The following is a 14,961-nucleotide window of genomic DNA, read 5'->3' on the forward strand; positions in this document are numbered from 1 at the left end:
CCAGGATGGTCTCGATCTCCTGACCTCGTGATCCGCCCGTCTCGGCCTCCCAAAGTGCTGGGATTACAGGCTTGAGCCACCGCGCCCGGCCGGATAGTTTCTTTATGTAGAATCATGAGGTCAACAGATCTGAAATGTCAGAGGATCTGGGAGGCTGTTTGGATTCCTGGCACACACTACTTCCTGGGCAGCTGGTGCCTACCCCTGGCTAGGCTGGTTGTCAGCCTCCTCACATGTGGCTGTGGCCGGCTGGGAACTGAAAGCGAGATGCCAGAGCTAGACAAAAAATTGTGTGCAGCTGGGCACTGTGGCTCACGCCTGTTATCCCAGCACTTTGGGGAACCGAGGCAGGCGGATCACCTGAGGTCAGGAGTTCGAGACTAACCTGGGCAACATGGTGAAACCCCATCTTTGCTAAAAATACAACAATTAGGCTGGGTGCAGTGGTTCACGCCTGTAATCCCATCACTTTGGGAGGCTGAGGCGGGTGGATCACAAGGTCAGGAGATCGAGACCATCCTGGCTAACACAGTGAAGCCCCATCTCTACTAAAAATACAAAAAATTAGCCAGGCGTGGTGGCGGGTGCCTGTAGTCCCAGCTACTCCAGAGGCTGAGGCAGGAGAATGGCAGGAACCCAGGAGACGGAGGTTGCAGTGAGCAGAGACCGCACCACTGTACTCCAACCTGGGCGACACAGCAAGACTCTGTCTCTTAAAAAAAAAATATATATATATATATATATACATATATACATATACACACACACACATACACACAAAAATTAGCCGGGTGTGGTGATGCATGCCTGTAGTCCCAACTACTTGGGAGGCTGAGGCATGAGGATCACTTGAACCTGGGAGGTGGAGGTTGCAGTGAGCGGAGATTGCACCATTGCACTCCAGCCTGGACCACAGAGTGAGACTCTGTCTCAAAAAAGAAAACCAACCGACTAACCGCCACCACCACCACAAAATCATGTGCGTGTAGCACAATGTGACATTGGATGGTTTGCTTGACTCCTTGTCGAGTGTCCCACTCGGCCATGTTGGGCATTTTTATGCTGCTGGCAGCCATCCCTACCTTCCTACTACAGCCCCTGAGGCTTGGAAACTGTGGAGTGCGCCTGTGAGGGCAGTTGCTGCTCTGGGCAGGAGCCTGGTCGGCCTTGCTTCTCAGGCCATGCCTTCTGGGCTGTTGGAAGCATCCTGCTGGGACAGATGTGGGGATGAACGCTCCACATTTTCCTCTAGGCCTGGCCGATGGACTTGAGGGCCTCTGGGGCCAACGTGGCCTGGCCGAGGTGGGGTTTTCGGTCAGGCAGTCATGAGGCCCTCTGCTGGTGGCTTTGGGACTCAGGGTTGGGGATGTCTCCGCAGGTGTCTTGTCTGTATACCCTGGGCTACCCCCCAGCCCAAGCACAGGGTCTGCATGTGACCGGCATCTCCTGGAACTCCACTGGCTCCGTGGTGGCCTGTGCCTACGGCAGGTGAGTGGCAGTGGGGCCGGTGAGGGCGGTGTGCCACTCCAGGACCCTCGCTGGGCCTTGTCTCTGTAGCTGCACAGGGAAGAGCTGGTTCTAAGAGTTTGGCCATCCTGGGAGTCTCTTCTTAAGGCTTCCTGGGCGGGGTTGACAAGTGGCAGGAGAAGAGCAGTCAGTGGGGCTGAGTGCCAGGACCGCCCTCCCCCCTGCCCTGCGGCCCTGGGCCTGTCTGCCTCGCTGCTTCCCCATCCTGCATGGCATGGACCATCCTTGGTGCCTGGGGACCGTTTTCCAGAGAATGTCATGCCCTTGGGGTGCTAGAGTGGAGCGTGGGCCACTTCAATACCCAGAGTAGTGTCTAGTGGTGACAAGGACACAGCGAATGTGTCGGGGGCTAGTGGGGAGAGAGGTGGGGTGGGTGATAGGAGCCCCACCCAGGGGCACAGCCAGCTCAGGCGTGTCCGTGTGCAGGCTGGACCATGGGGACTGGAGCACGCTTAAGTCCTTCGTGTGTGCCTGGAACCTGGACCGACGAGGCCTGAGTCCCCGGCAGCCGTCGGCCGTGGTGGAGGTCCCCAGCGCTGTCCTGTGTCTGGCTTTCCACCCCACGCAGCCCTCCCATGTCGCAGGTGAGCTACCTGCTGCCTCTGCCTCCTCTGCTCTCAGGACTCAGCTTCCCACCCTGCAGAGGCACACAAGGGAGCTTTTCATGGGCCCTTTGGCCCGGAGACAGAAAGGCAGGCCCTGACCCCCCTCAGCCTGGAGCCCAGGTGAAGGTCTGTGGTGAGGCCTGAGGGGGTGGAACTCGGAGGAGGAGTCTGGAAGGGGTCCACGGTCGGGGCCAGGGGGCTGTGGAGAGGCCAGAAGAGGCAGGTGCCCTTGGGAAGCCATCAGTGGTAAGGGGCAGGCAGTGCTGGAGGGAGCTGCCAGGTGCAGGGCAGGGGTGTCTGGCAAAGCTCCCTGGGGTACAGCAGGGGAGCTGGGGGCTAGGACTCTCCCTCTGCGGGGATGACTTCCAGCCAAGTGGCTCTGCCACCTGGCCCTGTGGGTGGGCCAGGGCGGGTGCTTGGCCAGGAAACCAGGCTGAGGGTGGGGCTGAGCCTCTGCCCAGGCCCACTGTCCCTGCAGGAGGGCTGTACAGTGGCGAGGTGCTGGTATGGGACCTGAGCCGTCCTGAGGACCCGCTGCTGTGGCGCACAGGCCTGACGGATGACACCCACACAGACCCTGTGTCCCAGGTCAGGGCAGGGGCTGCCGGGCGGGGTGGCCCCTGAGACAGAGCTGGGGAGAGGGCACCCACTCTCCTAGGAGGGTCACCCGGGCGTTGGCAGTTGCCTCCTGCATTCTCAGAGCTCCCACAGCATGAGTCACCCCCCTCAGGAGCCACTCCCAGGGCCCTGTGGCCATTCCCAGCCTCCTCTGCAGGCACCGAGTGAGCGGCACTGGGATTCTGGGACTGGAGAGGGCCCTGGGAACCCTCTGGGCCTGCCCCCTGGTGGGTGAGCCTGGCTCTCGGGCCTCCCTGATAATTCCTTTTTTCCTGGAAGAGAGGGAGGGTAGGGGTGGAGTGTAACACCTGGGCCAGGTGTCCCTTGTCTCCATCCTGGCCCTGCACACTGTCATCTCAGGTGGTGTGGCTGCCCGAGCCCGGGCACAGCCACCGCTTCCAGGTGCTGAGTGTAGCCACCGACGGGAAGGTGCTGCTGTGGCGTGGCGTCGGGGCGGGCCAGCTGCAGCTCACGGAGGGCTTCGCCCTGGTCATGCAGCAACTGCCACGGAGCACCAAGCTAAAGAAGGTACGTGGGCGCCCGGAAACTGCCTTGGCCTGCGCCGGAGAGCCTTGGGGGCGGGAAGGTGTGGCCAGTGGGCCCAACTTGCTGTGGTCGTCCCTCCTGTTCTCTGGCTCTGTTGCGACAGTGCCATGTGATGCCCTTGGCTCTGACCCTGCTGCTGCCGTTTCTCCACAGCATCCCCAGGGGGAGACCGAGGTGGGTGCCACGGCAGTGGCCTTCTCCAGCTTTGACCCGAGGCTGTTCATTCTGGGCACGGAAGGTGGCTTCCCACTCAAGTGTTCCCTGGCAGCTGGAGAGGCAGCCCTCACGCGGATGCCCAGCTCTGTGCCCCTGCGGGCCCCGGCACAGTTTACCTTCTCCCCCCACGGTGGTCCCATCTACGCTGTGAGCTGTTCCCCCTTCCACAGGTAGGCAGGGGAGGCCTGGGCCAGGGCATCCCTGCCCTGCAGGTGTCTAGCCTGCCAAGCCTCATGATGAACTGCTTCAAGTGCTTGCCTTCTGCCCACCCGAGACCCTGTCCAGGTCTTTGGTGGTTGGCCCAGGCATCATCCCTCTAATGAGAGGACCAGCTCCAGGCTCAGGGACCCGGGAGACTCTTCATGAGCTTGGTAGCCCAGGAGGGTTCTGGTGTTGGGGGCCAGCACCACCCAGACCCCAGCACTGATTCCCTTGCCTGGCCCCCTGCATCCTATCTAGGAATCTCTTCCTGAGCGCTGGGACCGACGGGCATGTCCACCTGTACTCCATGCTGCAGGCCCCTCCCCTGACCTCGCTGCAGCTCTCCCTCAAGTATCTGTTTGCTGTGCGCTGGTCCCCAGTGCGGCCCTTGGTTTTTGCAGCTGCCTCTGGCGAAGGTAGGAAGGGGCCGCCAGGCCTGGATCTCTTTAAGGGGTGGGTGGTCTGGCCCCTGCTTGTACCTGGGGTTCTGGGTTGGGGAAAGACTGCACGTGGGGGTGAGGACGGCTTCCCTCCAGCAGCCCAACTCAAAGCAACCGTGGCTGCACACGACAGGATTGAACCCAGGCGTTAGCCTTTTCCTGCCGTGTGGTTGGTCTCTAGAGTTTCTCTTACTCCATGTATCTGTCTTTGCAGGTGACGTGCAGCTGTTTGATCTCCAGAAAAGCTCCCAGAAACCCACAGTTTTGATCAAGCAAACCCAGGATGAAAGCCCTGTCTACTGTCTGGAGTTCAACAGCCAACAGACTCAGCTCTTGGCTGCGGGCGATGCCCAGGGCACAGTAAAGGTGTGGCAGCTGAGCACAGAGTTCACGGAACAAGGGCCCCGGGAAGCTGAGGACCTGGACCGCCTGGCAGCAGAAGTGGCCACCTGAGGGGTCCCGGGAGGCGGGTGCAAGCCTTCGCTGTGCCGAGCCTTATGTTTCTCACAACAAGCTGAATGAAGAAAAGCAAAAAGTTTTGGGGGAAGTCATCATTTATTTGTCTTTTACATGAAACAGATTTGGGGGAGGGTGGGAGAACAAGGGGAAGAGCCAGCTGCTTTGATTTTCTGAAGTCGGAATGAGGGCAGCTGCTTCAAGACGTGGATCTGGGTCCCCACAGTGACATAGTGATTGTGACTGGACCGGAAGCGGGTTAGTGAAGCACCATTTTCTACTAAGTCTTATTCCAAGCTAAGCAGGCTTAAGGTTACAGTGGAAAGTGAGAGCACACAGAGGAGTGGACATGCAGCAAGGCGACGTGGGGCAGGCAGCGAGGGGCGGGTGACCCAGGGAGCGGCTCAGTTCACAAAGAGCGAGCGGGTGAACTCCACGTAGTCGAATGCAGTGGGGAGCTCACGGCCCTTGCCGTCCACGTAGGGCTTCATGTGGGAGACGCAGTAGTCGGCTTGTTCCCGGGTCAGGTTCTGTGGGGTAAGAGACCGCACCTGGTGTCTGAGCCAGCTGCACCCACTTCAAACCTGACCTCCCAGATCTCAGAGCTGCTGCTACGAGCAGATCCAGGACTTCCATACTGAGTTTGATGTGTAAATGGGGAGAAAACTCCTGTACCCAGTGCACGGCCTGTTGCCCCAGACTCGGCTCTGCCACAGATGTGGCTTTAGTTTTCCAAAGGACACCTCTTCACCCACCTCCTGAGGCCCATACCTGGTAGAGTTCCTCCTTGGTCACATAAGGCTTTCCCTCTGAGCTGAGGGCCCGGAAGGCGCTCTCGATCTCCTCGCTGGACTTGACGTTCTCGGTTTCACGGCTGATCATGAAAGCCATGTATTCTTGCAGGGAGACGTGGCCATCTCTAGGAGGGGAGGAGCAAGAGCCTGAGCAGGGAGGGCAGGTGGGTGCTCAGGGTGGAGGCTCACAGCACCCAGCCTAAGGCCTACCTGTTGGGATCCACCGTGTCCAGGATTGCCTCAAACTCAGGGTCAGGTTCCCCTTCCTCCACCATGGGCAGGTCATAGCCCAGGGAGCGCAGGCAAGATTTGAACTCCTGATGGTTCAGCCTGCCAGACTTGTCCTTGTCAAAGTGTCTGCAGTACAAAGCCGAGGGCAGCTCAGCACGCAGCCCTGCTGCCGAACACCCCCCACCCAGCCAGGGCGAGTAGGGCTGAACTCACTTAAACATCATGCTGAATTCTTTGAGGGCCTCCTCAGTCACACCTGTTGTGTTCCTGGAAGAAAAACAGAAATTAGGGAGCAGACCCTCCACATAGCAGGTGACTGTCTTTTCCTCCCTGGGCTCCGGGCTGAGCCTGGCCCACAGCCCTCCTGGGTACCTGGCCTGGATCTGCTGCTCCAGGTTGTGCTGCATGCGCATGCCCAGCTGGTCCAGCTGGTCCCACTGCTGGGCCAGGCCCACGGTGCTGTGCTCCGTGTACTTGTTGTCCAGGATGAGGGCCTCCTCCATGGCGGCCCCCAGGTCCTCAATCTTTTTGAGCTGACTTCTCATGGCTCGGATTTCCTGGTGCTTGCGCTGCAGGGGCGGGGAGCACAAATGCTCAGACAGGGGCCCTCAGCTCAGTCACCAGCCCAGGAGCCACTTACTGCCCTCTGGTTCCGGCTCCAGGCCTGGCCTGAGACCTCTTAAAACAAGAACGTTTTAGAATAGGAATAGTGGGATGGGGTGAGGCTGAAGAAATCCCAACCACCTCAGCAGGAGGAGAGACTTTCAATGTGAGGGTGGGCAGTGCACACTGAGGGTAAGTGCGGTGAGGACTCCAGGAAGCAATGGCCAAAGATTTTTATTTTTAATTTTGTTTTGAGATGGAGTCTCACTCTGTCACCTAGGCTAGAGTGCAGTGGCGCAATCTCAGCTCACTGCAACCTCCCAGGTCCAAGTGATTCTCCTGCCTCAGTCTCCTGAGTAGCTGGAATTACAGGCGCCCACCACCACACCCACCTAAGTTTTGTATTTTTAGTAGAAGTGAAGTTTCACTGCATTGACCAGGCTGGTCTTGAACTCCTAGGCTCAAGTGATCCGCCTGTCTTGGCCTCCCAAAGTTCTGGGATTACAGGCATGAGCCACTGCACCCAGCCTTATTTTTAAGACAAGGTCTTGCTACGTTGCCCGTGCTGGACTTTGGGCAGGTGTGGGCCACCGTGCCCAAAGACTTAATTTTTTTTCAGATGGAGTTTCGCTCTTGTCACCCAGGTTGGAGTGCAATGGCCTGATCTCAGGTCACTGCAACCTCTGCATCCCAGAATCAAGTGATTCTCTTACCTTAGCCTCCTGAGTAGCTGGGATTATAGGTGCCTGCCACCACAACCAGCTAATATTTTGTATTTTCAGTAGAGATGGGGTTTCACCATGTTGGCCAAGCTGGTCTCGAACTCCTGACTTCAAGCAGTCCACCCCGTCTCAGCTTCCCAAAGTGCTGGGATTACAGGGGTGAGTCACCACACCCAGCCCCAGACTTCCTTTAAAGTGAAGAGCCCTCGGTAGGGAGCGGTAGCTCACGCCTGTAATCCCAGCACTTTGGGAGGCCGAGGCGGACAGATCACTGGAGATCAGGAATTGGATGGCAACTCCATCCTGACCGATATGGCAAAACACTGTCTCTACTAAAAACATAAAAATTAGGCCAGGTGTGGCCTCATGCTTATAATTCCAGCACTTTGGGAAGCTGAGGCGGATAGATCACCTGAGGTCAGGAGTTCCAGACCAGTCTGCCTGGCCAACGTGATGAAACCCTGTCTCTACAAAAAAATACAAAAACGACCCAGGTGTGGTGGTGGGCGCCTGTAATCCCAGCTACTTGGGAGGTTGAGGCAGGAGGATCACTTGAACCCAGGAGGTGGAGGTTGCAATGAGCCAAGACCATGCTCACTGCACTCCAGCCTGGGCAACAAGAGTGAAACTCCATCTCAAAAGATAATTAAAAAGAAACAAAAATTAGCCGGGCATGGTGGCACATCTGTAGTCCAGCTGTTTGGGAGAGGCTGAGGCAGGAGAATCGCTTGAACCCAGGAGGTGGAGGTTGCAGTGAGTCAAGATCACACCACTGCACTCCAGCCTGGGCAGCAGAATGAGACTCCATGAAGAAAGAAAAAAGAAAAGAGAAAGAGAGAGAGAGTGAAGAGCCCTAGACTGCTTTAGGCCAAGGGAAAAGAGAACAATAACACATCTGGTTCCTGACTTTAAACCAGGAAGGGAAGGGGTAGCCTGGGGGGTGGCTGGCTGGGTGTGGGGTCTCTGCTGGGCCACAGCCCCATGGGCACTTACTTTGGTAGCTTCAAGCTGGGATTCGAGGGTCCCCGACTCTTCCACCATGCAGGACCTAGACACAGAAGGACAGTAAGGAAAAGGGCCTGCTCCCAGCTGGCCGAGAGCTCAGAATGAACCTTCTCTCAGAGCAGTGCCTGGCAACCTCACATTCCTTTTAAGGGAACTGAACCTAACTGCAATTGGCCATCTTTACCTAATGGGCCCCAGGAATCCAGGGAGGGCAGGGAGCATTTCTCCCATTTTAGAGATGGGAAGCTGCTATGTTGGTGTGGGCTAGGGCTGAGCCCACTCGTCTTGCTCCCAGGGCCAGGATGACTCAGGAATGGAGTTTAAATTCCCCCATGGGTGCAGGGCAGCTGCAAGCCTGTCTGAGCATCCTCTCTGCAGCCATGGAGGGGATGGGACACCCTGACACCTGACAGACGGGAGACCTCAGGGCAGAGGGGAGGCTGAGAACCTGACAGCCTCCCCATAGAAACCCTGGAGTGTCCTGGCAAGGTTCCTGAGGAGGGAGCCCCATTCTAGGGGGAATGAGAGCACGACCCTGCAGACAAAGGACACAAGTGGAGTGCTGGGAGATCACGACCAACTGTGCCAAAAGGAGGGATGGCTGTGACTAAGCCCCAGATCCCGGTTTCATCCTCTAGACACAGCCAGGGAGGCAGCCTCCTCTCTAGGATCAAGTTCTGAGAGCAGATGGGCTTTGGGGAACCTCCTTCCCAAGAGAACAGTGCCAGGTCACAGAGGCTACCAGTAAACAAAGACGACAAACAAGTTAGGGACGTGCAGGGACAGATTCACACGGGGTGTATGGCCTTGGTGGGGTTTTAGCCCAAGCTCCCCTGTACCCACATTCACCCCAGCCTACCCTTTTAAAACCCAGCGAGCCAGGGTTAGCTCTGCAATCTCCCCAAGTTCAAAGTGCTCTAGCAAGGCAAGGCACCAGGCTTCCTCCTACCCCAGCAGGTCAGACTCACAGTCACGCCATGTACCCCCGGGGAAAATGCCCCCCAGGACCTGGGGGCAGGAGGCTGGGTGCCGGTGCAGTGGGAGGACAGACCCCTCCTTCCCAAGCGGCCGAGGGCGGCAGGTTAGTCAGGGTGGAGCCGCCTGGGGATGTCAAGAGTGCATCAGTAAAGCCACAGTGAGGTAAGAAGAGAAATAAGGAGAAAAACCTTCCAGACAGATCATCCCCAACTTCATACTGATAGACACGAATGACCCGACGATATGCTATGCTAGTCAAAGAAAAGAAACCAAATGAATACACCAAAGGGAGGGGAGGCAAGAGCACACTGCAACAGACACACACAAGGCCCAAGCTGGCAGGGCGCAGGCAAGGGCAACCTGGTGCCCGGCGGGTACCTGGAGGCAGCAGGCCCAATGGCTCACCCCAGGCAGCTCACACTAGGAATGGGCAAGAAGGGCAGGGCTTGGGAGGAGCCATAAGGTGAGGGAAGCGTGGCACCTCATGACCTCATGGAGACAAGAACAAGACCAGCAGACACAGCCATGGGGCAGGGAGGGGAGTCAGGTGGCCAGGGTGTCCTACGGGCACAGGCCGGAAACTGCGATCCCTACGTCCCCAGCTGCTCTGCCATCAGAATGTGTGGCCCGGCTGGAGGCGTCTGTTTTTCCCCTGGCCGCCTATACAGGCTTGATAGGCCTGTGTGCTGAGCCTCAGAAGTGCAGGCTAAGCCACTCCAGTCCCACCAGCCCTGGCTTTCACAGCGGACTTGGCAGATCACAAAGGTGACCCGCCCAGGGAGAGGCCCCAGGCCGAGCAGAGAAGCCCCCGCCGGGACTGGGTGGGACAGCTCTGCTCCTCCCTGGGGCTCCTCCCACGTCCTGTCTATCACATCGTAACGGGGGCATTTTTGCCTTCTATTAGGGCGGACAGTTCTTACCCTCCCTGACCCCAGGAAAGTAAAGTGGCAGCCTCAGCTACTTGGGAGGTGTCAGTGCCCAGCCCTTCTCAGCTGTGAACTTACTGTACCCTGCCTGAGCCCCCAACATTGCCATCTGCTTCATGCCCACTGACCACTGTTGGACACGCTGTGGAAACAGCGGTGAGAGCCCAACAGAGCCCGGTGGCTGGACAGGCGTGGGGGTTCTCAGGGCCCCTGGACTCCAGCTCTGGCCTTCGTGCTTTATCACCTTCCCTACCCAAAGTGAGCCCTGGGAATTGCTCAGTGAGGCAAGGGTAGCTCCCCCTGGCTTGAAGGCTCTATCGGGGACCCGGGACCATGGGCTATGGGGCAAGAAACACGCTCCTCGTCAGGTGACGGGCAAGGTGGGAGGGGAAGTGCAGCCTGCCCTGGGCAGGAAGGCCCATCCGGGGATCCTCCACAAGCCAGGCTACAGGACAAGGGCAGAGGGGCAAGCGCACGAGACCCCACACGACAAGCCCGGAGAAGGAAGAAAACAATATTAACCCATCGAGGAGGTATGTCCTGTGGAGAGCAGATCCAAGCAGCCAGGAGACAAGGTGGTATCCGGACAACAGCAGCAATCGGGGAGATGGGGGACAGAGAGAAGACAAAAGAAAGAAAGGAAAACAAAAGCAAGAACATCAGTACTCAATGCATAGACCCTGCATCGTCTGTCGCCAAGTCACTGCTGGGGCTGACCACACACCCTGCGTGGCCCCACTCAGTCCAGGAGCTCCAGCAACTTGGTCTCTGGGACATGCAGCACTGGGAGGCCGCTCTACCTATGCTCCCACTCCCGGCTCCAAACATGACCAGGCATTGCCAGCCCAGCTTTATTCCCAGGCTGCCTCTGGTTTTACACAAAGCACCCCCACCTCCTTGGGGCTGGAGGCTCTCCCCAGGGCTTAAGCACAGCAGGGACATGCTGCTGCCCCCTGGCCCCAGAGGGCTGGCACCTGGTCTCTTGGATCCACTGGTGGAAGGCATTGGCGTGCTGGGCAAACTCCTGGCGCAGCTTGTCGTTCTCCTCCTGCCGCCGCTGTTCCTTCTGCAGCTCCAGCTCCCTCTCCTGAGGGCCAAAGAGGGGCAGAAGCTATATACTGCTGCGGCAGTGACACCAGCCCCTCCTTCACAGATGGGCTCAGGATGGAGGTGGCCTCCCTGCAAGGAACCTCCCCAAAGATGAGAGGGAAAGGAGGCTGGGAGACATGAGGCCGGCTCAGAGCACTTGGTAGTTCTTTCTCTGTTCCCACCCCTCAGGTGCTTCAGGAAGAGGTGGACCTGGTGGGGAAGCGACTGGTCAGTCAAGCAGGGAGTTGCTGGACTGTCAGAAATGGAAACTTCTGGCCGGGCGCGGTGGCTCAAGCCTGTAATCCCAGCACTTTGGGAGGCCGAGACGGGCGGATCACGAGGTCAGGAGATCGAGACCATCCTGGCTAACACGGTGAAACCCCATCTCTACTAAAAAATAAAAAAAAAACTAGCCAGGCGAGGTGGCAGGCACCTGTAGTCCCAGCTACTCGGGAGGCTGAGGCAGGAGAATGGCATAAACCGGGGAGGCGGCACTTGCAGTGAGTCAAGATCCGGCCACTGCATTCCAGCCTTTGAGACTCCCGTCTCAAAAAAAAAGAAATGGAAACTGGAAACTTCTGGCTGGGTACAGTGGCTCACACCTGTAATCCCAGCACTTTGGGAGGCTCCGGCAGGAGGACTGTTTGAGGCCAGAAGTTCAAGACCAGCCTGGGCAACACAGCAACACCCTGTCTACAAAAATTAAAATAATTAGCCAGGCGTGGTGGCATGTACTTGTAGTCCCAGTTATTTAAGAGGCTCAGAAAAGAGGACCACCTGAGCCTGGGAGGTTGAGGCTACAGGGAGCCATGTTGGCATCACTGCACTGCAGTCTAGGTGACAGAGACCCTGTCTCAAGGAAACAAAAAGAAATGGAAACTTCTGATGAAACCATGCTCCTTCCTCCTGCCCTGTCCTGTCGTTACTCAGTAAGTGTGGGCTCTGAGTAGGGCCCAGCAAGGGCTCTGGGAGGCCGGGCAGCTCCTGAGGGCAGCGGGAGGTGTACCTTGATGATTTTCTGTAGGTTCCTCCAGGTCTCCTCCAGGGCCTCCATGGTGAACCAGGTGTAGGGGTTGGAGGCTACACGGAAGCTCTTGATCTGGCGGTCCAGCTCGGCCAGCTGATTGAAGTCGGCCTGGGCAGAGCTGAGGGAGGAGCGGAAGGCGTCGTGGGCCTCACGCAAAGCTTTGATTTCTTCCAAGGAGTTGCAGCGCACAGGGTCTGTTAAGTCCTCCTCTGCATTTTCAAACCAGCTGTTGAAGGCAGAAGCCTTTTTGGCAAAGGTCAGGAAGAGGTCCTCCACCTGGAAGCAGAAGTGACCGAGTGAGCGGAGTCGCCAGGGCTGGACATGCCGACCCAGTGCAGGAGGTGGGGTGCGGTGGCTCCTGGGGATCAGAGGTGCACACAGCCTGGTGGGAGCTTAGCTCCCCTCTGCTCCTGTCTCCTGCTCCCCCTTCTTCAAGTCTTCACCAGCCTTTTTCCCCCTTCCTACCCTTTGCCCTTGTCTTCAGTCTGTCCTGCGAGCTTCTGAATGGCGATCTCACATGACCCTCTCATTTACCTTGGTTTTAACTGATGCCACACCCATGTTCGAAAGCTCTGCACTGAGCTCGCAGCTTCCTCACGGGGGAGTGGCAGAGTTGGGCAGACAGGTGGGCTTCCTTCCCTGAGCTGTGGGCCAGCTGAGCTTCACGCGGCCCCATCCTCACCTTGCGGAAGTGACTCTGAGCCTCCAGAAGCTTCTTCTTGCGGGTGGCTGAGTTGGCCAGAAGCTGGCTCCACCTTTTCATGAGGGAGGCGTGCCGGGCCTCGATGGCCTTGGACTGAACATGCTTGGCGGCGAGAAGTTGATCTTTGAGGGCAGTGATGTTGGCAATGCCTTCCTGCTGGAAGGCCTGCAGGCCAGCATCAAAAGTTTCCTGAACAAGGAGTGACAAGCCAATTTGTGGTGGCTCCACAGGACTGGAACTAGCTCTTCCTAAGTGCCTCGACTCAGATGGCGCCAGCATGTCCCCCAGATGCCCAAGCCAAACTGTCTGCCTGGACACTGCTGATACTTCGTCACACACGCCCCCTTTCCTGCTCTCCTTCAGCCTGCAGATCACTGCGGCAGCCTCCTCCCACCTCCCTGACCCCAGCCTTCAGCTCTTCTGCCCCAGGGATCTCTGCCAGCTCTGCCTAGAACAGTCGCCCTGCCTCTCTCCCTGACCGTTTTCATTCACCCCTCATGATTTCGCTTACGAGGGCTTGCCCCTTCAACCCTCGCCTGCTGAGAACTGAGTGCCCCTGCAGTGCCCATCCCGTCGGCACCCAGCAGGCTGCTGCAGAGATGCCTGGTTCTGTGTTTGCTTCCCCAGTTAGTCTGGAAGCTCTCTGAGGACCAGGACAGGATCTTTATCCTGCTGATCCCCAGGGGCTAACAGAAGATAGTTAAATGCGTCAGTGAAAGACATCACCAGTCATCTCGCAGGAGATGCTATTTGCATACATTTCAACCAATGAAGGGGCAGGGCAGACCTGTTTGGTGAGGAGCGTCTGCACAGAAGACAGGTCTCGGCCATAGTCATCTGTCTTCAAGCTGTTCTCCTTTTCACCTAGAAAACCAAGTGTGGAAAATATACCGCCCTCCTCAGTAGAGTGAGATGGATTACAAAAGAAAAAAAACCAAAACCCAGACAAACCATTTTTTGTGTACACATAAATTCCAATATTCCTAACTGCAGCCTCAGAACCCACATTAGCGGGCCCCTCCCTGCACCCAGGACTGGCCTCCATCTGTGCCATGAGGAGCTCCTTGCAGCCTGTCCTCTAGTTCACTCGCTATTACTACAACCTGGGACTACCCAGGACATGGGGACCCCGATATCAGGACCCAGTTTCCCCTCACCCAGGAGCTGGGTGGTGCCCGACCAGGGCAGCTAGTGGTGCCTTTGCTGTGCCCACTTTGTTCATGTCATGACGTCACATTATGCCATCTCTGCTTGCAGCAGCATTTACAGGCTTTTATTAACCCTGGTGCCAGCCCAGCTCCGGCAGCTCTGGCCTCCGGACACTGTCTCCTTCTAGCTGGCAGTCAGTGGTCTACCCTGGTAGTAGGTTCTCTGCCATGCCCACAACTGATCAGTTTCTTCTCTGAAGAAGAAAACCAATGACATGGAAGGAGACAAAGAGCAGCTCTGGGAAGGCTCTTCAGGGCCTTTCCGACAGTGCTCACCGATCCAGGACTCCACCACATCCGCCTTCCAGTTGAACTGAAGGAAGGCCGAGTTCTCATCCAGCTTCGCCTTCCTCTGGGCTGCAGCTTTCTCCAGGTCTGACACTTTCCCATTCAGGCCCTTCATCTTTGAAGATATGTTCTCCTCATGGTGATTGTTCTAGGCCATGGAGAGAGGCACACACTGGTCAGCCTCACCTGCTGTGGTTACCTGACTATGCCCTCCCTGGAAAGGCTCTAAACGTCTATAAAATGGGCCACTTGCTCCCCTGTCCACTGCTGGGTAAACAATGATAGGTGAGGCTTTTGTAAGAGCAACACGGTCAAAGGCTTCAGATGAATACACTGTACTGGCAATTCTACTTTTAGGAATTCTTTTTCTGTTTCTTGACACGGAGTTTCACTCTGTCGCCCAGGCTGGAGTGCAGTGACGTGATCTCGGCTCACTGCAACCTCCGCCTCCCGGGTTCAAGAGATTCTCCTGCCTCAGCCTCCCGAGTAGCTGGGACTACAGAACACCACCATGCCCAGCTAATTTTTTATTTTTAGTAGAGATGGGGTTTCACCATGTTGGCCAGGCCGGTCTCAAACTCCTGACCTCAGGTGATCTGCCCACCTCGGCCTCCCAAAGTGCTGGGATTACAGGTGTGAGCCACAGTGCCCAGCCAGTCCTAGGAATTAATTCTAAAGGAATATGGGCCAGGCACAGTGGCTAACACCTGTAATCCTAGCACTCTGGGAGACTGAGGTACGCAGATCACTTGAGGCCAGGAGTTCAAGACCAGCCTGG

At 57.2% G+C, this 14,961-nt stretch overlaps 2 protein-coding genes across 2 annotated transcripts in view; one reads left to right on the plus strand and one right to left on the minus strand.

The window, feature by feature from the left end:
* Window positions 1–4,704, plus strand: part of WDR34 (WD repeat domain 34) — a 73,024-nt gene extending 68,320 nt beyond the window's left edge. Inside the window, exons 3-9 of the mRNA XM_011931268.1 lie at window positions 1,379–1,488; window positions 1,954–2,111; window positions 2,611–2,720; window positions 3,111–3,278; window positions 3,450–3,682; window positions 3,972–4,129; window positions 4,368–4,704. Of these exons, the coding sequence (XP_011786658.1) occupies window positions 1,379–1,488; window positions 1,954–2,111; window positions 2,611–2,720; window positions 3,111–3,278; window positions 3,450–3,682; window positions 3,972–4,129; window positions 4,368–4,606 (1,176 nt within the window). The 3' untranslated portion in view covers window positions 4,607–4,704. The remainder of the gene's footprint in view (window positions 1–1,378; window positions 1,489–1,953; window positions 2,112–2,610; window positions 2,721–3,110; window positions 3,279–3,449; window positions 3,683–3,971; window positions 4,130–4,367) is intronic.
* SPTAN1 (spectrin, alpha, non-erythrocytic 1) overlaps window positions 4,690–14,961 on the minus strand; it is an 82,637-nt gene continuing 72,365 nt past the window's right edge. The window contains exons 43-54 of the mRNA XM_011931450.1: window positions 14,172–14,331; window positions 13,475–13,551; window positions 12,667–12,876; window positions 11,964–12,260; window positions 10,843–10,955; window positions 10,391–10,408; window positions 7,953–8,007; window positions 6,007–6,203; window positions 5,848–5,901; window positions 5,614–5,760; window positions 5,381–5,528; window positions 4,690–5,139 (exon numbers count right to left, since the gene is read on the minus strand). Coding sequence (XP_011786840.1) covers window positions 5,014–5,139; window positions 5,381–5,528; window positions 5,614–5,760; window positions 5,848–5,901; window positions 6,007–6,203; window positions 7,953–8,007; window positions 10,391–10,408; window positions 10,843–10,955; window positions 11,964–12,260; window positions 12,667–12,876; window positions 13,475–13,551; window positions 14,172–14,331 — 1,602 coding nt within the window. The 3' untranslated portion in view covers window positions 4,690–5,013. The remainder of the gene's footprint in view (window positions 5,140–5,380; window positions 5,529–5,613; window positions 5,761–5,847; window positions 5,902–6,006; window positions 6,204–7,952; window positions 8,008–10,390; window positions 10,409–10,842; window positions 10,956–11,963; window positions 12,261–12,666; window positions 12,877–13,474; window positions 13,552–14,171; window positions 14,332–14,961) is intronic.

The sequence above is a fragment of the Colobus angolensis genome, unplaced genomic scaffold, assembly GCF_000951035.1.
Source record: "Colobus angolensis palliatus isolate OR3802 unplaced genomic scaffold, Cang.pa_1.0 Scaffold9, whole genome shotgun sequence".
In the NCBI taxonomy this organism is placed as follows: Eukaryota; Metazoa; Chordata; class Mammalia; order Primates; family Cercopithecidae; genus Colobus; species Colobus angolensis.